Source organism: Ambystoma mexicanum, chromosome 3q, assembly GCF_040938575.1.
Source record: "Ambystoma mexicanum isolate Mex_15411 chromosome 3q, UKY_AmexF1_1, whole genome shotgun sequence".
Taxonomy (NCBI): domain Eukaryota; kingdom Metazoa; phylum Chordata; class Amphibia; order Caudata; family Ambystomatidae; genus Ambystoma; species Ambystoma mexicanum.
The window spans coordinates 159,569,047-159,592,262 of NC_090926.1; the positions used below are offsets into that span (position 1 = coordinate 159,569,047).

The 23,216-nt window shown below is 47.2% G+C and overlaps 1 protein-coding gene across 1 annotated transcript in view; it reads right to left on the minus strand.

Moving 5' to 3' along the window:
• The window catches only part of TFCP2 (transcription factor CP2), a 1,231,094-nt gene that overhangs the window by 1,074,780 nt on the left and 133,098 nt on the right, over positions 1 to 23,216 (minus strand). The window contains exon 2 of the mRNA XM_069653380.1: positions 22,761 to 22,912. Coding sequence (XP_069509481.1) covers positions 22,761 to 22,912 — 152 coding nt within the window. The remainder of the gene's footprint in view (positions 1 to 22,760; positions 22,913 to 23,216) is intronic.

The window sequence follows — 23,216 nt, forward strand, 5'->3', positions numbered from 1 at the left end:
GACCAAAATAACTAAGTTCTCTAGTTTTTCATCCAATTTGTTCTAAAACATGTGCTACAAAATTGACAATTTCCACACATTAAAAAAACTGCAGCCCGCGAGAGGTGAATATGAATGCAAACTGCACCCTGTCCAATTGAGTTTAGTACCCATGGGGCATGGTCTAAACCAATTTTAATGCTATGCAAAGACATCAACAATCATGTACACGTGTTAGTAATAAATGATTTAAGAAAGAGCCGATTGTGAAGGCGATATGTACATTGTTGCTCAAATGTTTCACATCCAGAAGTCAAGCGTCCTAGCATTTACTTTCGGGCTAAATTAAGCAGCGGTTCTACTCTGTGCTCAATTAAAAAGGTCATCGTTGGCAACAGAACTTAAGTTCAATGCAGACCTCAAATCCTCCATCCAAGACATTCCACAGTTATGAAACGTGGAAATATAATTCAGCGATTCCCATGCAGGCTTTGGGTGCGAATGTTAACAGTTAAATTCTTGCACACTGTATGCATTCAGCATCCACCCCCATATAAAATTTCCAAGTAGCTTTTAACTTTTGTCTTCCTTGTGCCATTTCCACTCTGACCTCGCCACACTCAATGGGAGGGAAAGGTAGAGAAAGAATAGGCAAGAGTAACAGTTCAGGAGAAAAAAACCGAGACAAATGGAAGTTGAAAGAAGAAAGGATGAAGCAATCAATAGGCAAAGAGCATGGAGGCCAGGTAGGAAGACTCGGGCTTTCTCCATACGTTACTGGCTGCAGGGACTTTGAACTCCCATCCACAGGAAGGAGCAATACAGGCTCACCGGGCATGTGCGCTAATCCCTTCTCTCTTGGAAACTTTCCTTCGTGGATTGGGCAACCGGCAGGTATGCACAGTCTTCAACCTAGTTTTCTTAGATTACCTGGTGTGTGATATGATATTTTATTTAGATCGCGCTCATATACAAGTGTTTGAGAGCGCGACCAGGCAAAGTGAGGGATACAAGGGAGAACAAAAAATAAAAACAACGATCTCACTAGGCCCAGTGACATTAAGAACTCACGTGCATGAAGAAGGAAAAAGGGGGAAGTGCGTGGAAGGGGGAGAAGTGAAAAGTGCAGAACAGAGGACAGAAAAGAATAAGTTAAATAAATGAATAAATACAGGCAATGAAAAGACATGCCCAAGAATGATCTAATAAGGACAGGACCACAACTGTAACCCAGTATCAGGGGTAAACTTAATTGTATAAAAAAAAGGGGGGGATACTCTGGGAAAACTTATATAAACAAAACCAATACAAATATTTATTTAAAAGGGAACTTTGGTCAATAGATGCCGAAGGTTATCTGCTCAAAAATAGAATGCCCAATTTCTGTAAATTGAGTCCGCTGACTTCATTTAATGGAAAAATTATCAGAAACATAATTTAAATATCAAAAGGCACATGTCCAAATTCATGTCAAACATAGCAAACTACACAACGTGTGTGCAAAGGTATCCCACCACCAAATCCAGTGCATGTCGCAAATGCCTACAGCACAAAACTATGCATATTCAAATGGAATTGTCATTCATAATCCAGTCCGTAGTCATTCAGGCTTTTTGGAAAGATAGAACGCTGTACACCAACTAGTTTCCGCCATGCCCGCTATTTTTGGCTGCTTTCATCAGGGTATCATAATGTACCTATGCAAAACAACATGTGTTATGAACACCACGAGTATGAATAACCTATTTTAAACTTTGCAAGTAAGCGTGCCAGGTGTATTCAGCAAATAACACAATCAACCACCAACTCCGGGATGCAGTCAGAAAGACCCTCTTGCATGTATATATTAAAAGGAAAAGTTCTATCACATCTAATGGACCCATCAAGCAAAATACGCAATGAGTGGCACATCCAATAGATGATATCAGTTTACACATAGTGTTAAAAACATGCCCTCAAGCTGTGTTTCAAGATTCATGGATCGCCTCTTCTCAAGCAATTGAATGAAATGAGCATGCACAAACAACTGAAAGGAGAGCATAAAGCTCGGTAAATATTTAACATTTGGAAGTCCCGCCAGTTTAAGAACTTGTTATAGCGATAATTAATGGGCTTTAGATATCACAACCATTTTACTCCCATTTCCTTGTTGGAAACACGCATTCAAGCGGTGTCCTTAGACGTTCCCGTACCGCCTCATCAAGCAAATGAATGCAATGAACTTGAGCGAGAAACTGTAAAAAAAGCATAAAGCTCTGAAAATATTCTGAATATGGTAGTCCCTCAGTGTAAGAGGCAACTAATATCGTTATTTAATGCACCGGGCGTACCAAGGTGCAATAAGGGAAGTGCACTTAATGTATTTTTAAATATACAGTGTGCGGCCATAACCAAAGCACACTGCAGTTCACTCATGGGAGATGCCGATCTGCTCGTGACATCGGAAAGGGGGCACATCTTGGAATGATGGCGCAGGCTGGTCAAAAGCGAAAAGTAAAAATGTTGAGCGCTTGACAATATGCTCAAATGCCAATTCGCTCTAACATAGGAACATATGCTGCACACAGAATAGTGTCATAACAATGATTTTTAACGAACTAGGAGTGGAAATTCCCAGTCCACCACGAACGCATCCCTAGAGCTCCTCTCGGAGGAAATTCCCTTGAGCAGTAAAGTTTGCGCTTCCTGTTGACAATGGTCACAAACAGATCCACTTGAGGAGTTCTCCAAAGGGCGAGGATCTCTTGAAGGACTTCCTGAACTAGTTCCCATTCGTGAGAAATTGTGCTCTGCCTGCTCAGAGTGTCCGCCGCCGTGTTCTTCTCTCCGGCTAGGTGAATTGCAGACAGATTCCTTCTTGCATTGCCCAGAACCAGAGCTGCATTGCCTCTCTGCACAGTGGTAGTGACCCTACGGCTCCTCTTGTTGAGGTAGTACATGGCCACTGTGTTGTCTGTCATTATCAGGACTTTCTTTCCCCATACAGAGGGCAGAAAGGCCTTCAGCGCTAGTCTGATTGCCCTCGGCTCCAACAGGTTGATGTGTAGTTTGGTCCCTGATGGAGACGGAGACCAACGACCGCTGATTTTCAGATCGTTGGTATGAGCTCTCCACCCCGTGAGTTAAGAGTCCGCCACTACTGTTATCTCCGGCCAAAGTTGCCAAAAAGACTCTCCCTTGAGGATATTTTCCTTGCAAGCCCACCATAAAAGATCTTGAGCCACTCTGGCTGGGACTTGCAGAAGATCTGACATATCGCCCGAAAAAAGGGACCATTGAGTCCTGAGGGACCACTGAAGGGATCTCATTCTCAATCTGACCTCTGGCACCAGATAAGTGCAGCATGCCATGAGGCCGAGCAACCGCAGAAAATCGAAGGCCGGCAGATGTAGGGCATTTTGAAACATTGTTACCATCTGCAGAATGTGGTAAACTCTCTCCTCGGGAGACTAGGCTTTGCCTGAGAAGCATCCAGGACTGCTCCGATGAATTGGAGTCTTTGGCATGTAATCATTTGTGACTTCTTGTAATTGAGGAAGAAGCCCAGTCTGTGTAAGAAGTGGCAGGTCATGTCAGATGTTCCTGGGCCGGTTCGGGTGAACTCGCCCTGATTAACCAGTCGTCCAGGTAAGGGTAGACATGAATTCCCCCCCCCCTCCTGAGACCCGCTGCCACCACAGCCATCAGCTTGCTGAAAACCTGCAGGCAGAGGTTAGCCCAAAAGGCAGAACTTGAAACTGATAATGAGAACCGCCAATCGCGAACCTCAGGTACTATCAGTGCTTAGAATGGATCGGCACATGAAAATAAGCATCCTGAAGTTCCAATGAAACCAGCCAGTCCTGAAGTTGAAGAGCCTGAACGATCTGACAAAGGGTCACCATCTTGAACTTGTCCTTCCTGAGGAATTTGTTCACATTTCTTAAATCCAAGATGGGTCTCAATCCTCCATCCCTCTTGGGAATGAGAAAGCAAGGGCAGTATCAACCCCTGTTCCTCTCCGCTACAGGTACATGTTCTATTGAACCCTTCTCTAGCAGGACTAAAATTTCCTACACAAGGAGCGAGTCTGGAATTTTGACAGAATTGGCTCCTGGTGGATGATCTTGAGGTCTTTGTCGAAAAGGAAGAACGTAACCATGGGTCACCATCTCTAGTGCCCAGGCATCCGACATAATGCGCTGCCATCAGCTCAGATATCGAGTGATCCTGCCTCCCACCGGGGTCTTGTAGGTCAAGGCCTCAGAGTGGCTTTGCAGCAGTGGCTGAGGAAGTGGTAGCCGCTGCTGGGGCTGATCTAGCACCTTTCCCTCTTCCATCATGAGAGGGTTTTCTCTGTTGGCCTCTTTGACTGGCCTGTCCCCTCCCACTTCCAAAAGAGTAGACACATAAAAGGGACAGCTCCTCAAGGAAGATGACCCTGCGCAGGAGTGTTGCTGAGGCTGCCTTATAGTGGCACTGAGTGAAACTAGCTGCCATTTTAGAGGTCTGCAGCTTCTCCAAACTCTCATCCGCCTTGTTGCCGAACAGCCTCAAGCCATCAAAAGGCATATTGAGTAATCTGGATTGCACGTCAGATGCAAAACCAGATTTCCTGTTACGCTCACCTGGTTCCCACAGGGGCGTCGATCGGACCCGGACAGCTGCGGTCTCCACCAACATGATGCGTAGTGCAGAGATGACAGTCTGGACTGGTCCGCCTAATCTCGTCTGCTTGACCCGTAGAGTGTTCTCCTACAAGTGGAGAAAGGGATTTAGCCACCCGTGGATTTTAGTGATGGCCCATCCCCACTGTTCTCGTTCTCCCCACTAGTCACCTCCGATATCCCCTTTTAGTAACCTCACCTTATGTTTTTAAATGATGAGCTCTCCATCCTGCGTGGCATGCAGGGGCGCGTAGATACCAGTTACTTCACTGTTTTGAAGGTACTGGAGGAGTTCTGGAGGAATGTTGACTCCAGGGTTTATAAAGTTCAAAGAGTTCAATATGTCCGATGTTCAATCTTGTTCCATTCCCTTGTTGAATTGCAGCTAAAAATATTGTCTGGAGGTTGCTGATGGCGTTCAGGTAAGAGTCTGTATTACCCAACACTGTCAGGTAAAAATTGCATGAGATTAACTGGTTGTTTTCTCTCCCTTTATAGGTGTGGCATAAGAAGATGTGGCGTATTAAAGGGTAATGCCTCCGGTGGTAAATCAGGTAAGCCTATGGTGGTAAAAGTGATTGTATTTGTCGGCTCTCTCTCGGCTCACCTAGTTATTCCTTTCGTTTTCCCCCAGGTGCTGGAGTTCGCCGAAGAAAATTATGGAGGCCGCGCCAAGTCAAAAGATGCTGTGGACTGGTGAGTATGACGAAACACTGCTGCTGGCGATGCGACGCATGCTGAAGTAATGTCCTTTCAGGCTCGGAGACGTGCTGGATCTGGAATCAGGAAAGGAATTAAAATAATGTCCGTGATCTAACCTTTTCTCCTTCTTTCCCCTTTTTCTAGGAGCTCCGGATTCGAGGCGGGCGTGGCAGAAGACTGGATGCTGGCTTGCAGGCACGGTGAGCGTTACGCTGCAGAGTGCAGAATAACGTGAAGCCTATGCTGCTGTTGGGGTGTGGTTTAAATAGCCTCCAAAGTAGTTCCAGGTAAGAAGTTCCCCAGAACCACACCAGAGTAAAAAATAGTCCCTGTAATAAAATAGTCCCATCCAGGCCTCACGTTGGCTTGGATTCATTTGCAGCATGGTCTGCATGAGGTAAGTAATCTCTATGAGCCTGACGCCTAAGGCGCCAGGACTGAACCCAAACAGCCCCCAGCCGGGGCTGTTGGGGTTTTAATAGGTATCTGGATGCCTGATCCCAGGGCTGATGGACTTGATCCGGATGCCCGGGGGTAGGTATCATGACATCTCCTCAGCCATGAAAATCTGCGTAGGACCGTGCTAGATGCCATGGCCCTGCTTACACTATCAGCAGCGTCCAATCCTGACTTTTCAGCCTTTCCATCCTTTACTATTGCCAGGAAACCATCCCTTGCCTCACCCTCCACGCATTACATTTGTAGATTTAAGGGCCATGCAGCCAGAAGAAGACTTTCCGGGCCCAAGCATCAACTTTCATGTCATCACTATCAGGTGGTATCTAAGGATAAACTGACAGTCTAGTAGAGGTTGCAGCTTGTACCACTAAGCTTTCTGGCGAGGGATGCTTTGACAGATACTCAGGATCTGATGAGGATGTTCTATACATCCCTACAAACTTATTTACTGCAGAACCAGAGTCTGGGGTATCCCAAGTTGCAATCACCCTTTTTTGCAATGCCTTATGGAAAGTGAGGACAGGGTCTCGGAGGTCCCTCATTCAGGATGTCGGTCATATCGTCCCGGTCGAATCTTGGGGCAGCTGTTTTCGATCCCATGAAGTCAATGATTCTCCCCATTAGGTTTCTATACCCAGAGTCTCAATGATCTGCAGGGTCTGGCTTCTCAAACTCTACTTCAGGGGACGTTTCAAGGCCACTGGCTGTCTGAAGGCAATCATAAAGATCAGGCCATTTAAGAGTTTGGTTCCATCAACTCCTCAGCAACCTCTTTAGTGCCAAATCTAACCCCAGCTCAGTAACATCTTCTTCAGAGGATTGCTCCTCGTAAATAGAGGACCTAGATCTAAAATATTCTTGCCTGGGTTGAGGAGGGAAGATCTTCTGTGGTGAAGGGAGTGGCAATGGTCTAGGCTTAGACAAAGGCATCGATTTTGGCATCAGAATTAAAGAATGCCTCGACAAAGGCGTCCAAGATAAAGACGCTGGCTTTGCTGTTTCCGAAGGAGGCTTCGACGTCGTCGAGGGAGGCCTCGACGCTGTCACGAAAGTATAGACGCCATCTTCGGCGGCGGCGACATTGTCGTTGAAGGCTGCATCGAGGCACTATTCGACTTCGATGTGGATGCCATTTTGTCAGCCGTCACCCCCCATTTATGCACTGGTGGTTTCACTCTTTTTTCATGAAGTGTCAGGGAACTTTTCCCCCTATGACACCCTAGACTTTTCGGATCTCGCATGCCTGGTCTTTGATCTCCCTCTGTCACTTTTGGAGTGGGCAGGGGCATGATCTTCACGCTGCTTTTTCGAGGGGGTCTGGATGCATTATCGAAAAATTTTAGCATCAAAGTCATAAAGGCCTCCCATTTTTCAGGGGACTCGTGCTTGGAAGGGTAGGATATGACCCTTCTATCAGACGAGGAGGAAGAGGAAGAACTATGACATCACTTCTTCGATTTTTTGGACAAAGGACTTCCTCAAGCGACTTTTAGACCTCGATTTCCTCGACCAGTCAAGACTTTCTGCTCGACCCTCCCAAATCGCTGTCTTTTTGAAGACTTAGAAGATCCCTGGTCACACTCCCACCCAACGCCAGCTTACCTTTCCGTTCCTAAAGAGCCTTATTGGACATAGCCTGACAGGAACCACATTCATCGACCCGATGGTCCGGTCACAAACACCAAAGGCAATTACGATGGGGGTCGGTATTCGACATCTTTCTTCCACAAGTCTGACATTTTTTAAAAACCTGTCTTGGGTGTGGACAGAGTCGCTGAAGAGGACATTATCGAAGAAAACTTATGCGCCGTTCTGTGACCACGAAGCAGTGCTCGGAAAAATGCAACTGAGCTAACGGGCACGGCTCGAGCCCTTTATACTGCGAATGACGTCGACGATCGACTGCGCCTCTCGAGGGACTACGACTTCGAGCACAGCGCCCTCTGGTGAACATTTTTTCTGAAGCAGCAAAGCTGGGAGACAAGATATTTAAGATGAGGAATACGTGGGAGGACACAATCCATTTGATTGGTGAGTTTATGAGATAAAGCTCAATTGGCTAAAAGTCACTGGCCGATGGTAGGTGGTCCTTTACTGAAAGAGCAATGATTGGAGGTCCTTGAATAAGGAAGGTGGAGGCCAAGGGATGGTTACGTATTCTGGTTCCACATAGGAAGGCTAAATAGCCACTGTAAGAAGGGAGAACCAATATCCATTAGGGGAGGTGCGTAGGTAAAATACATATGCGATTACTGTTTGTAAGGCAGTGCATGGTTGTTGATATAGCTGGAGCCCGCGAGTGGTGTGTGCTGAAGGGGGTGCAGGGGACCACCGGGGTGAGCCAGTAGGGTTCCCATTGGCTGTGTCAGGTGCCTGTGTGTTGGCACAGGTGCATGCAGAAGCCTAGGGTGGGGTTGGTGTCGCCCTCTGCTTGGGGGGCCTTGCCAAAGCTGGCACAGATCCAGGACCAACGCCGGGGCATCCCGTGGTGGTCATGTGTGTGGTCGTAATTACTGGAGGCCCAATCCTGATTTTGCAGCAAAGGAGGCCCGGGACGGCGAGAAAGACCTGGCAAATGTCAGGCTGCATGGAAATTGTGCCTCTGGCTTAGTCCGAGTCAGATTGCAGAGTGAGGTGGCGCCGTTAACCGGGGGCTAGTCTGGCAGTTGCCAGGAGATGCCAGAGGGAGGCAGGGCCTGCGTGGTGCACTGTGTTGCGGGGGTGTGCGCAGATAGCAATTCCAGCTAAAATGGCGAGTAGTGAAAAAGGAAGGCGTAGGTGGTGGTCACGGCATATCAATCAGGCAGGAAGCAGAGTTGCCAAATGTGTGTGGTGGCTGGAGAATGCAGCGCGAAGCGAGTACAGGATGGAGGTGCCTGGGGCCATGGGCTGGGTCAGGGTTGGCAATTAATAGCCTTGATTGGTGCTCAGGTCAGCGCATGAAGTCTGACAGTTAGCCCGTGTGGCATATAGTCATTGTGGGTGTCAGGGGTTTAATGAACCTATTGCGGCGTAGTCTGAGGTGGCGCCACCTTACTCGTGGATCACGGTTCTTGTGGATAGTCTGCTCAGTGGCGGCGATGTGCTGATCTCGAGGGCTTTGTCGCAGGCACTAATATCGAAGGGGCCCACTGACGCAAGTCACCCGCTGATTGGTCGTGGGGTTTCAGGCTTCTCGCACGTTGATTGGCGGTTGCCAAAAAGACGCATCGGGCATGGAGAGCACATAAAAAAGGTTGCCATGAGCAGTGCAAGTTAACTGCCATGACGCGATACAGTGTGTTATTCTAAATGATTGCATAAAGACAAGTCAACCGCAATGTGGCAGACTGGTTTGGAAAAAAGCAAAGCATTTAGATATTGAAGCTAGGTCATTGCAGACCGGCTGAATTGGACTCTGTGCGTCAGTCGTGTGCGTCAGTCCTGTTGTGGGGGCTTGTTGCTGGAGAGCGTGGAAATATGAATTGCTATGAGCTGTGCATGTCAATTACCATGGCGTGATGCAGCAAGTTATTCTAGATGCTTGGATAAGGAACAAATCAACCCAATTACGGGAGAATGGGTGTGAAATGAAGTAAGCATTGAAATATTGAAGTGAAGTCAATACAGGCTGGCTGGATAGGACTGAGTGAGTCAGTCTGCGGCTGCCCTATTGGGAGAGGCTGTGTGGTAGTGAAGTCGAGATGTTTTGCGCTGTGGTTGCAGGGGGGGGGTTAAGAGGAAAGCAGGGGGGTGTTCTAGGGTTGGTTACCTTTGTTGAAAGGGGTTGCTCAGACATGGGGCTTGTGATTGGCTCATGGTTTGCACTCGGGTTGGATGAAGCGCGTTGGCAATGAAGGGTGTCAGTGCCAGTGGTGGGTTGGTTAGGGAGGGATTCTGGTCTGTGCTGGAATCATGGCAAGTGTGCCCTGCGGTGCGACCCCTCGGTTGAGTGGGACATTACTCGGTGTGATTCAATGCTATGGTCGTAAGTCCTAAAGATCACGGACTGCCGTGGATACAATCTGTAATCATTTAAATTGTTGCGAGGATAAACAGTTCTCAACATAAATGCATTTGTGTAACAGAGTTGCTTGCTTTTGCATGTTGGTTGCCATTACAGACTTCTGTACATATGCAATATGTCTGTCTAAGTTTTCACAAAGACATTTCTCCACATTGATGTATTCGCAATTTGTTACAATTCATAGATTACAGTAATGCCCCAGTTAATATCATTGAGCGAGAGTATATGAATCTTGGTCTTCAGGATCCATATCTGTTCAAGACGGCTCAAGCTATCATGCGGCGTCTTATTCTTTTCGGCTTGCTGGAATACAACCATTAGGTCTGTCAGAGAAACCCAGTTCCATGTAGTGGGAAACCAATGGTGCATTCTTGGATCGAAGTCTGGAGCGGTGTTCTCCCATTAGTATTGTGACTGTGTGACTGGTCATGCCAATATATCTTTTATTGCATAGGTATGTAATCGTGTAAATGCAATTTTTCGTTTGGTAATTCGTGGAGGTTTTGAGTTGCTATGTTAAATTATCAAAGTCGACTTCAGTGTATTTTCTGGTGTATTCACAGGATGTATAACTTCTGCAGGGAAAGTGTCCGTTCACAGGAGTCCTCTCCCATGCAGCTGTTAAGCTTAATTGGGGAACAGGCCCTTTACGTAAGGCACATATTAAATTATCCTTAATATTCATGCCACGTTGGAATGCTACACATTTTTATCCCACTCGGGAAACCTGGTCTGTATGATTTGTCATGATTTATTCATGGCCTCTTTAACTTTGGTAATGTATCGGTTAAAAGTGGACAAAGACAATACGTTGGTCAGATAGCTTAAAACATTATTTTTTTGGATCATTTTATGTATCTGTGGGGCTATCCAGTCTCTCAGTCTTCGTTCCAAATCTGCTGCCGCTTGGTTCTAGTCTGCATTGTGTGTGATACATCAGCAGAGTATTCTGGTCGGTGATTTTGTGATATAGGGATGTTAATAATTTCCCAAACTTAGTTAAATCCAAAAATACAAAGTTTGGAGCCATCTGTGTGGATGTAAATATCAGATTGGGGTTGCAAGTGTTAATCCAAGTGACACATTCTACTAGTGTATTCTCATTACCTTTCCAAATGAAAAATATATGTCATCTATATACATCTGCCAATGGCGGATATTGGACAGGAAAGGATTTTTGTAAAACGCATGAATGGCTTCAAATTGGGGCATGTATACATTTGCGCACTAGGGGCAAATGGTGCCCCCATTGAAGTCCCTTTGATTTGCTGGTAAATGGTTCCTTTAAAAGTAAAATCATTCTGGGTCATACATGTAAAGACTGGAGGGGGGTCTGTACTTCCACTCTCTATATGGTAGAGGAGAGGCACGAGGACCCCAGCCAAGATTCTCTATTGTGGTAGCAATGGACGAGCAATCAAGGCCTAGCTGCTCAGCAAGTGATGCAGGCTGGTTCTTAAGTACAGTGTAGTCCCCAAGCCCCCACAAAGGAATGTCCACACACTGTATTAGTTAAAACACAGTCTTTATATAACTAATATTCAAGGTTATGTACACTCAAGGTTATGTACATCACAATAACTCACTTTGTGCTCAGAAAATCAATAATGGTAAATATATACAGTTATAAAGTGGTACCACAATTATCAGATCTCATTAAAGTGCATTGACTATACTGTCAAAATGCCACTCAGGTCAATAAAGAGGAAACCAGCAGTAGAGGGGAAGGAAAGCAAGATGGTTGAACAATTGGCAGAATACTGGCCTTTACCAACTAGGCACAATTCTGTGTAGCGATCCCCCCCACCTCGGCAACCTGTAAAGCAAAGATGTATCACAAGCCCAGTCCATATATTGTTCTACGAGTCATTTCCCTCTACAATAGTTCTACAGCCCCAATGTACCTGGAATTGTAGCGTTCGTCATCGGGGTATCGACGGCCTTTCTCGAGTGCCCTCCCTTTAAGGCAAGAGTCACGGGTCGAACGTCCGACGGAGAACAGGGTGAACTACGGTGGTGAAGTGGCAGCTTCGTTCCTAGCGGTGCTTGTCGATGACAGAACGTTGGCGTCCTGCAAGGAAGAGGCGTGCGGGGCACCTCAGTGACGGTAGTTCTGGACCGCAAAGAGATGATTAAGAACTGTGGCCCCGCAAGGGTGTCGAGTCGTCGGCGTCTGTGGTCTTTAGGGGGCGGGAATCCCCCACCGGTGGATGCTCCTCGGCGTGTCTACAGTCGGGCCTTCTCCAGCGGGATAAAGCGGGCGGCAATGCAGACAAGAACGTCCTTGGATCAAAGCAAGTTCTTGGGCAAACAGTAGCACGGCAGCTCCAGTTGGCAACGGCGGTCATCGACAGTGGCGGACAACAGTCTGGGCGCTTCTCTTTGGGATTCGGCGGCAGTCCCCGTCTCCGGTCGGCAGCCTGTCGTAGGTCCGTCTACCAGGGAGCTTTGGCAAAGATCAGCTGGTGCACGATGGTCCCTGTAGCTCGGTAAGAGGGTGCCTTATCAGGTCCTCTCTGGGTCAGTCCTTGGAGACACAGCAGCTTTCAGATTGATAAAGGGGAGCAACAGCAATTCTCTTCCAGCACTTTTTCAAGGTTAAACTTCAGTTTCAACGCCAGTTTCTCTTCAGCTTCTGACCACGAATTGTGGCAGTCCCCAGATATACTAGTTGATCTCCCATTCATTCTGCTGGGTCACACTCGGGCAACCAATCAGTCAGAAGGGCATTCATGCAGGCAGGCATTCAATCAGGGGCATAGTGGATTCATGCCATTCACTCGTCTCCAGACACTCACAACAGACTATGTGTATTGGGACAAGTACCCAGCCATTCAACACTCCACACTGCATTCATACCAGTTTCGGGCAGGGCTGTCTCAGTCATTGTGTCAAACACCAGATACTAGACACCCACAACACAGAATGCGTATTCGTCACACACTCCATTCACCCAGGTCCCACCCACAGGGTGTACCCACAACATACAGTCACTGGGATGGCTCCAGCCAGTCTGGCCTGGACTTCACAGCACCACCATATATGGAACTTCCACCCAACAGCCGGTCAGGGGGAAGGGACAGAGTCAGGGCTTCCCAGGACTTTGCGAAAACAAGGTAATAGGCAATAGAAAGCAAGAGGCCACAGGGGCCATCTGGTTTCCTATCAGGAATCAACTGATTCCAATGTCAGGGCTTGGATATCCCAAAATGTCAAATTCAGCATGGAGTTGCCACCAGCCCATACCCTGCTCTGTGGGCCACCCACAGGTGTCCAAGAACATACACTGGGGGCACAGGGTTGTACCCCACCCATGGGTGCCATAAGGGTATCCCATGGGTCTGTTCATCAAACCAAAAGAGCTGCACCGCCAGGAGTCCCACATGAACTCCTGCGTGGAAAACACGACAGAACACACGATAAAAAACAGTAAAGGACAAGGATACAGAGGCCCTGTCCCTCCGATGCATTTCCAGCATCACAATACATTTAACCAGAAGTTCTACAATAATAAAGTCAGTCGGGACTTGGGTCAAATAATATTTGTTCTGTAATGCCTCACTGGACACCGACATTGCATCATTCTGTGGGATATTTGTGTATAAAGATGAAATGTCTAGTAGCACTAACACCTCTGTAACAAGATTGAAATATTAGTCCCTCCAAAGTGTTAATCTGGTCTCTGTAATCTGAGATGTAAGCGGTTGTTTTTAATGCAAGGGGATAAAAAGATATTTGTATGTAAGGGCGCGGTGTTTGGCGCCGCAGGTGTTCGGCGCTGAAGGGGGAGGCATCTTGTGGACTAAGCATTGAAGCCTGAGGTGAGAGACTTGGCTTGTATTGAGGTGGGCCCTCCAAGCTCGCCCCGCTATTCGTCGTCGTTGCACCGACCCGCCCTCATCCCCCGTTATTTTCGGCTGTGGAACTGACAGGAAGCAACTGCTGCCAACATGGAGTCCCCTCTTGACTCTCCTCTGCCTCCATTCCTGTTTTGCCCTGCTATTGTGGATACTCAGGTCCCCCCTGTCCCTAAATCTCAGCGTAAGGTACTGTCCCTGAAGAGGCAATGCCGCCAATCCGGACCACTGAAGGAGGTGAAAATAGCCGGTACTGTTAAAACACCAACTGGGCCTGATGGTGTCAAGAAAAGGGGTAATGATGGATTTCCCCATGCCTTAATCCGTCCTGTTGATCTAAGAGACCTTACCCCTGACCCTCCTAACCCTGTGGCTGACTCTTTGCCTGTTCCTACCCTGAATTCACCACTGGACTCTGTTTGCCGTGGACTTGCAAAATCACTAGCCACAGTGCTTGGGATTTTGACTCCGGGGAGTCTGGAAGGAGGCACCCAACCCTCTGATGCCACCTCAGAGCCCTCCGTTGCGGCCCTTGATCCTCCCCTTGAACCCTCTACTGGCTTCTGGCACACCGGCCGTTCATCACATATGCACAGAAGTTCCCTCCCTCATGGACACGGAGGCTGGCGCATTGGGTGTTGCTAACTCAGCCCTGACGGTTTTGGGGGCCTTGGGAGCTTCAAGCGTTGTCGGGAGGGAGCAACTCCCCTCTCTCAGCCCTGGGGGAACCCCTCGTTCTGTCTGTCTCCACTCAGAGTTCATCATTCCACATGCCAGGCAGCAGAGCCCAGCCCTGCCCAGCAAACTGATGATACCTGCCCCCTGGGGAGGTGCAAGTGCAAATCGATGCTCATGGAGGTTCTGGCCGAATTGACAGCAATTAAGATCTTACTCCTGACCCTAGCTAAGAGTCAGGGGGAAGGAGGCAAAAGGGTAAAGGAGGATGCTGTCACTTTCCCCCAAATGGCCAAAGGTTCGTTAAACCCCCTCCTAGGGCACCCGCAGGATCAGGACTCAATGAACACTCTCAGATGTATATGCCCCGTCTCACTGTAGGGCTCACAACCAACCATCTTCTACACCACCTACTGTGGACAATAGAAACAAGCCCCAGAACAGTATTACTGTACTTCCTGAAAAGCCACCGATTTCCTCAATTGTGAAGCAAGATCTACGACTCCCTCTAGTAGGCCAAGATCCAACTACCTCAGGCCAACCCATGCAGCATCTCAAAGGGAACACATCAGGGCCACACTTTAGGGGTGGGCCTGCCCCAGTAACAATCTTTTTGCACAGGGTACCTAAACTTCGAGAGTTTAAGCCTGAACCCAGAGACGCTCTTCAGAATAAGTGCCTACATTGGTTACAGTCGGTGAGAGGTTGCACGTTTGTCACCAGAGAATCTATGGTGGGATGCTCTAGAATCTGTGACAGGGACTCGAACTCCCATGACATGGTGAAGTTGGTCCTCTGGGATCGCGGTGTTTGCCAAGGGGATCTTGGAAAGAACTGGGCGGGTTGATGGGGTGACACAGGATGGGATCTTGTCAAGTCCCCGCCCAACTGTTGTTGGCCGCTGGGGTTATTCCTCAGCTAAAACCCCTCTTACTGACCCGAATTTAATCCCTTTGGGCTAATGAGGAAGGGGGATAATCGTAATTGTTAAGGAACATTCTGGTTGTGTGTAATCCCATCTTGGGCGGATCATTTATATCTGTTTTTTCCTTTGCTTTGCTTAATATTTTTGATGAAATCCGTTTTTGTAGGTTTAGTAAATGTATATGTTAAGATGCACTTTGATGGCCTTTTTTGGCCGAATAAAGTTATTGATGATGTATTCTTGGTAATGCACACATTGCTGGTATACATGGACAACTGCAATTCAAGAATCATGTTCATTTTAGCTCAGAGACCCTTGTGGTAGGCCAATATTTGTCAATTGTGTAACCATCATTTGTATGGACTCTGTGGGATCTTGTTCCAAAACTAAGCAACGATCACCATTTGATAAGGCGTCGACCGACCATGGGGTCATATTTACCAGTACTCATTACAACAATGCCGCCTCCTTTATCCGCTGGCTTGATAATGTACTGATCTGATTTAAGGTGGTGTAATGTGGGGGGGCGCTGTTGCGCACAACTAAATGGCCGCCTGATCGGAGCGCTCCAATCCCACGAACATCCTTTATACAAATAAATCCTTTTTGGAGCCGCGGAGAGAATAAACTACTACACCGTCCGTTTTCCGCACTCCTACTGCACATTGTGTGCAGATCCTGCTTGAAACCGGGGAGGCGTGGGGGAGTTTGCAGACCGTTTCGAACTAACGGCTTCTCCAGTGGACCGCGGCCCGCCCAGGGCTCCGGAAGAATCCTACGCCAGACCGATGTGCTGTCATCAGCACAAGGCCGCGGGGGGGAGGAGCGCTGAACACCGCGGTGCAGCCCCGCGGCACGGGCCTGGGATCTAACCGTGTGGGCAGACATCAGGCTCCGGCCCGCCTCCCGGATAACAACTGGGTCGGCGCACCATCTTTTCACGCAAGACCATGGCTGCACCGGGCCTTTCGTCGAGCGAACCCTCGCCTGACATTGCGAGTGCAGGTGATGGAGGTAGAGCCGTGCAGACCCAGAGACAACAGCTGTGTCACAGAGTAAAAGTTCTATAAAATCCTTTTTATACTGGCTGCCACCCAGAGACAGTGCTTGTCGTTTGCAGACGGAGGGCCTGACCCGAGTCATCGACCCTTGCTCCGCGCGGGTGACCCATGGGCCGTAATGAGAAGAAAGGCACGGGCGTGAAAAAGACTGGCCCAATGGACTCCTATGCCAGCTCCAAACCCCAGGGGAGTCCGGCCGCCATAAACATGGGGGACGACAATCCTGCTGCGATTGAACAGGGCGACAGAGAAGACCGCCTAATGACCTAGAGTGGACAAGGAGAGCACTCGCATTACGGAAGCTGAGAACAGAATCAGCACAAATGAAGATATCCTGACACAACACGGTCGAGACATTGCACAGCTGAAAGGGGAACTGCATAAGACTCAAGCAAAATACGATGACCTGGAATCTCGATCTAGAAGAAACAATAGCCGCATTGTCGGCATTCCGGAATCCTTCTGTAAGGGTCCCATGGAGCGACAAGTTGAGGCCCTTTTGAAAACTCTTCTGGACACAGAATCTTCTCTTCTGGCCACTTTCTTGTTGAGCGGGCCCATCGCACCCTAGCGCAGACACCCAAACCTGGGGCTTCACCACGCACGATTATTGCCCTCCTGAACTATAGGGACAGGGACGCGATCCTGAAACTTTGAAAGGAAAAAGGCTCCCTACAGTATGAAGGAAGCAGAGTCCACATTTATCCGGAATTTTCGACCAACGTCCAAATGCAACGCAGATCCTATGAACAGGCCAAAAATCTCCCGAGATTGTGACATGTCCCGTACGCCCTCATCTTGCCGGCGAAACTACAGATTCAACATGGCGGCAGATCGCATTTCTTTGAGACCCCGGCGGAGGCCATAATGTACATTGAGGCGTCCATCCCCATCCCTCCCAGAGAACATCCGTGTGATCGGAACGGGCCACCACAACGGGGAGATGAAGTCCCGGATTCAACCGATTCACATGAACTTACGGAAACATATTTAGCTGTGAAGACGTCTCTCCTGAGAGCAACGGCTCCAATTGATATTGTTTGTTGAGGTGGGGTCGTGAGCCTCTGCTGATGGAGGCCCTGCGAATGCAACTAGCGACCTTCATCAAAGTTCCACAGGTTATGGGGATTGGGTTACATCATCGGGTTGGGGTTGATTGTGCGGGCGGGGGTGGGGGCAGCATACAAAGTTATGCCACGGTTGGCACGAGTTTTAAAATGCAGGGACTGGTTGCATCGGGTACAAATGTTAAGGCTAGCGGCGTGAGCGATTCACTTCACACATTGATAGTCATTGGAATACCATAGTACTAGGGGGCAGGGGGGTAACTTAACAACCCGATTAAGGCCAGGAAAATCACAGCATACATAACTAGACATAACCCCCAGGTAGTGTTACTGCAAGAAACTCACGCACTTGGGCGGATCTGTTCCAATTTTCTCCCTATACCGAGTACTCCTCCCAATCCAGAGGGGTTATGACCCTGATGCATCCGAATCTGGGCTTCCGTGTACAGCACACAAAAACTGACACTCAAGGGAGATATGTGGTAATAATGGGGCAAGCTGGCGGAACGGAAGATGGTCATAGATAATACGTATGGCCCCAACATTGAAGACCCTGAATTCTATAATGCTATATATAATTTGGTGGTTGAAGCTGATGATGCGGCAGTGATCTGGAGAGGTGATTTTAACACGATACTTGACACGACCCTCGACAGGTCTACAACCTCATAGAACCTTGACCAAAACCGCATTAGCGATACGACAAATAATGCAACAGATGGCCATGGTAGATATCTGGCGAGAACTACATCCCCAAGAACAGCGCTTTACCTTTTATTCATTGGTGCATGATTCTGAATCTCGAATTGATTATTGGGTTATCAGCTCCACGCTCACGAATATGGTCCAGCACTGCGATATGTACCCCTGTACCCTCTCAGATCACTCCCCTGTGACAATTACTTTGTGCGTCTGTGAGGCAGCCCCGAGGACTAGACGCTGGAAAATGCCCCCTGTGCTACTTAGAGACCCTAATGTTTGTGAAGCACTGTGCACTGAAATAGAGGAATTTTTCCAACTAAACGAAGGGTCGGTAAACCGGTGCTCTACACTGTGGGAAACATTTAAGGTATGGGTGCGGGGCGCAATTATGGACAAAACTACGGGTCTATTGTCTATTGAAGGCGGTTAGGCAGGAGTTGGATACAATGGAGGCCAAACTTGAGCTCCTAGAGTTCGAATACACCTGTACACACAGTAAAGAGGCCCTACTAGATATTCACACTACACTGGCAGAATTTAATAAACTTGCTGCGAGGGAGGTACAATACATGGCTGCCCCAGCCCGGGCTCGTAGATACAGGGAGAGTAACAAGGCAGGGAGCTTCCTAGCCCGGATGCTTAAGGCCGAACACGGCCATCCCCCTATAGCAACAACCCAGACACCTAGCGGTGACAGTCAGTGGGGACGAAGAACTTAACAATATGTTTGCCGCATTCTATAAATCACTATACGCTAATAAAGACACCAAAACTAATTAAGAAATAGTGGAATATCTAGATGTGATTGATTTCCCAACCCTGACCCCGGAGACACGATTGATACTAGACACCGCCATATCACTTGAGGGAATTACAGAGGCAATGAAAGCATTAACATCAGGTAAAGCCCCGGGCCCTAACGGCCTAGGTGCCGAATTATACAAAGAATTTCATGATATACTAGCCCCGGTCTTACTGAAGGTATGGGAAGAGGCAATGGAGCGCAGCATACTTCCAGACACTATGCGAGAGGCAGGGATAATGGTCCTTCTTAAGCCCCGTAGAGCCCCACAAGACATGGGGTCATATGGACCCCCCTCACTCATTAATACTGATGTGAAGATTTTCGCTAAGGTCCTAGCTACCAGGCTTCTGCCCTATATGCCTATATTGGTACATCCCGACCAGGCTGGCTTTATACCAACAAGGTCCACTGCTCTTAATCTGAGCAGACTCTTTGGAGTAATGACTCAGATAGACCCAGCGGCGGCGGTGTCCCTTGATGCTGAGAAAGCTTTTGACTGTCTCCTGGGTCTGTTTCGAGTCCTGTCGAGATTTGGGTTGGGAGGATATTTCGTTAGCTGCGTCAGGTTGTTGTATACTCGTCCGGGTGCAAAGGTACTAACAAACCAAGCCATGTCATCCCTGTTTCACCTGGGTAGGGGCACCAGGCAGGGCTGCCCATTCTCCCCAATCCTTTTCGCACTTACAATAGAACCCATGGCTGAATACGTCCATCAAAACCACGCATGTAGAGGCCTTTGCATGACAGGGAGACCACAAATCATTTCCTTATATGCAGATGACACCTTACTATACATTAGGAACCCGGAGGTAAATCTAGCACCAATTATGGCTGAGGTCAAGAGGTCATCTGAATACTCGGGGTACAGGGTTAATGTTTCTAAGTCAGAACGATTTCCGCTTGCACCTAAAACTAGAGATATGTCAGACACACAGGGATTCAAACGGTCACCAACACACATCCGTTACTTGGGGATCATGGTATCCAGGGACTGGAGTACACTGCTCTCAGAAAATCATGGCGAACTCCTACAATCCCAGACTATTAAAGTACAAGTCTGCAACAGGCTCCCTCTATCCCTATATCCCTATATGGGGCGAATAGTGTTACTTAAGATGGTAGTGCTACCCAAACTCCTATACCTTTTTTGCAATATACCGATTTGGCCGGGCAGAACATTCTTCACGAAACTCAATATGCTCGCCACTACATTTGTATGGGGAGGGAAAACGCCCAGGTTGAAGTGGTCCAAAATGACAGAACCCTTTGCAAAAGGTGGGATCGCTGCACCAGACTTTGAACTTTACTATCTAACATCACAGGCACACTTCGCGAGACACTGGTTTGATCCAGAGGACACGGCACCACACATCACCCTGGAAACATTTGCAGCGTCTCCATCAGACTTGCGAGCTGTCATGTTTCACCCTAATCGTAAGGACACGTGCAGATACGATCCTGTGGGCGCCACTGCACGTGCATGTGCCAGAATATATAAGAGATTGGCCATTATGACCCCATATGATCCAGAGGTACCATTGTGGAACTTCCCGGGCATAAGCCCCACATTTGATAAGGCAGTCCAGGGTGCCTGGGACCCACAGAAGCAATTTAGAATGCGGGACATGTTCCCGGAAGGGAGGTATTGTGCACTAGATGACTTTGTCGGGGCAGTGGGGGGTGATCACCTAAAGCGATTTCAGTTTCACAGGATGAAATCTGCCTTTGCTGCCAAGTGACCTTCCTTCCCAGAAGAGCCACCCACACACATAAATGTATCGCAGCCATGACGGAACCAGGGGGGACACAGGAAAAGTCTGTTGGCACTACACCGCCTTGTTCAGATCCACTCCAAGCCATGCAATAATGTCAAGGTGACCTGGGAACGAGATCTAGGGGTAGAGCTGTGTGAAGCCACATGGTCGAGATACTGCCAGTGGACTAAATGTGTATCCATAAACTCAGGGCTATGTCTTATTCAGTTTAAAGTTCTGAACCAGTTACACTATACCCCAGCCAAGTTAGCTAAGTTTGTGCAGGGCCACACGGGGAAATGCCCTAAATGTGACGCCCCTGACGCAGACTCCCATCATATGTATTGGGCCTGCCCACCGATATCCAAATTCTGGGGGGAGGTGGTGGAGATTTTGGAAGACATCACAGCAATACCTGCTACACCCTCCCCGCGGAAATACCTCTTTGGGGATATTGGTAAAGCTGCAACCACCACTAGACGATTGTTCAATTTAGCATGTGTTATTGCGAAGCGAAATATATTGAAATGTTGGAAGTCCATAGATCCTCCTAGGCGACAGGACAGGACTTCTTGAAAGACCTGTCGTTGGTTAATGAACTTGAAGAACAATTTATTATTACATTGCCATCAAGATGCCGCCCCAAAGATATATGGTCGCTGTTCAGGCTCCATCTATGCAATATGCTATCTGATGAAGAGGACAATCCATCGTCACCGCTCTAGTACTGTGAAGCAAAATGCGAAAGTGTAATGTATACTGTAAATGTTCACATATGCTGTTATATGATGTTGCGATTCGCTGACCGCTGGCCAGTTCTCTTGTTGTACCTTTCTCTGAACAAAAATAAAGATTAAAAAAAAAAAAGTGGTGGTGTAATGCGTTTCTTTCCCCTTAAGTAAGGTTGTCGGACCCGATGCATGATAGATGTGAATTTTGTTAAATACAAACTTCTCAAAAGTCAGTTCTGCTGGGGTGTCTTTGTTGGAGGGACAGAAATAAGAGATTGGTTTTAAACCTGCGGCAGAGGTTTCAGATTCGCTCGATTGTTCGGAGAAGTAGGATCAGAGAGGCATTTAAAAAAAAAAAAACACACTGCATTTCTAGCTCTTATCTGCATTAAGGTACTGCATTGTGTGTGAACAAAGGTTAAACCCTTGTTAAGTAATGATCGTGTGTCATTATCTAGAATTGTATTCGACAAATTAAGAACTGGTACTTTTATCTACTGCATGCCAATTGTCTGGTCGTGAAAGACCTGGTGATCCCAGATTTGGGAATTGTCTGGCTAGCCCTTTTTTTTATAGGTTTCTGATAATTTTATCATAAATCAAGTCAGCGGACTACATTCACAAAAATCTGGCATTCTATTTCTGATCAGGTATCCTTTGACATCTACTGATACATGTTTTGTTTAAAAAGATATATATATATATATATATATATTTTGATATTGGATTTGTTGATCAGTGTTCCCAAAGTATACACTTTTGATACAATTCCCAGGACATGGCAGAATAAAGCATGGTAAGCAGTACGCATGCCCGGAAGCTTAAATGAAAGCGCAAACCTTCATCCCAGCTCCAGATCGGCATACATTTAGTAAAACAACCCCTCACAACGCACAGAAGACCATTAAAACTGCCAACACATGTCAAACATTAAAAGTAGCCAAGCAAATCAAATATTTGTCATCAACTTCACTTCTCTGCAACCCTGTAACATTGTTATTGTTGACGAATGTGGTGGCACTTCGCCAAAACAATAGATGATTCGACCTTCTATTTTAAAGATCATCGAAATACTTTGAATATTTGAAGGAATACTAAAAACATTAAAAAACAAGGCTGATCTGTAGTATGAGCAATTGATTTCAATGCAAGGGCAATTTCAATCAAGTGCATATCCAACCAATCGGCAAGCCAAATAACATACTTATTAGTGAAAGAGCCTGGCCATCTACAGCAATAATTCAGGGTGATATTTAAGACCCAACATTAAAAAGAGAGAAAAGGTCTTCAACCATTAAAAAAAAAAAAACTTTTAGAAATACAATTTCAAGTACGGCTCTATTTCCAGGAGAAGGAAAGTACTTTACTACTGGGGTATACGAATATTTTACCTTGGTTGAGATATGTTAGCGTCTCATCATGAAGCTTGACGGCAGGCGACGTAGATGCACAAAGCACATATTGAAAGGGAAGGATTTTATTCTCATTGTCCGAAGGCAAGCTTGACTCTTCCTGCTTGAAGATTGGCAATGCCAGGACATCACTGGAACAAAAACCAAACATAAGCTGCAAAGGCATCAAACTTCAAATAAAATTCTAAAATGTGAAATCCCTTCTAGCAAGAATTGTTTATGTGAAACAAATCCTTTGACGCCTAGTTTTAGAGTAATACATTAGATTTTTTTTATCAGCAGGTAAGAATTCTTAAGAACAGTGCAATGAGGCTTTTCAACAAACACTATTCCATCATCTTTAAATATTGTTACATTTTTAGACATTTTTGCAACAGTTAAAACGCTCCCAGATATTTGATTATCACCTGCCCTTCAAACATGATTGGATAAAAC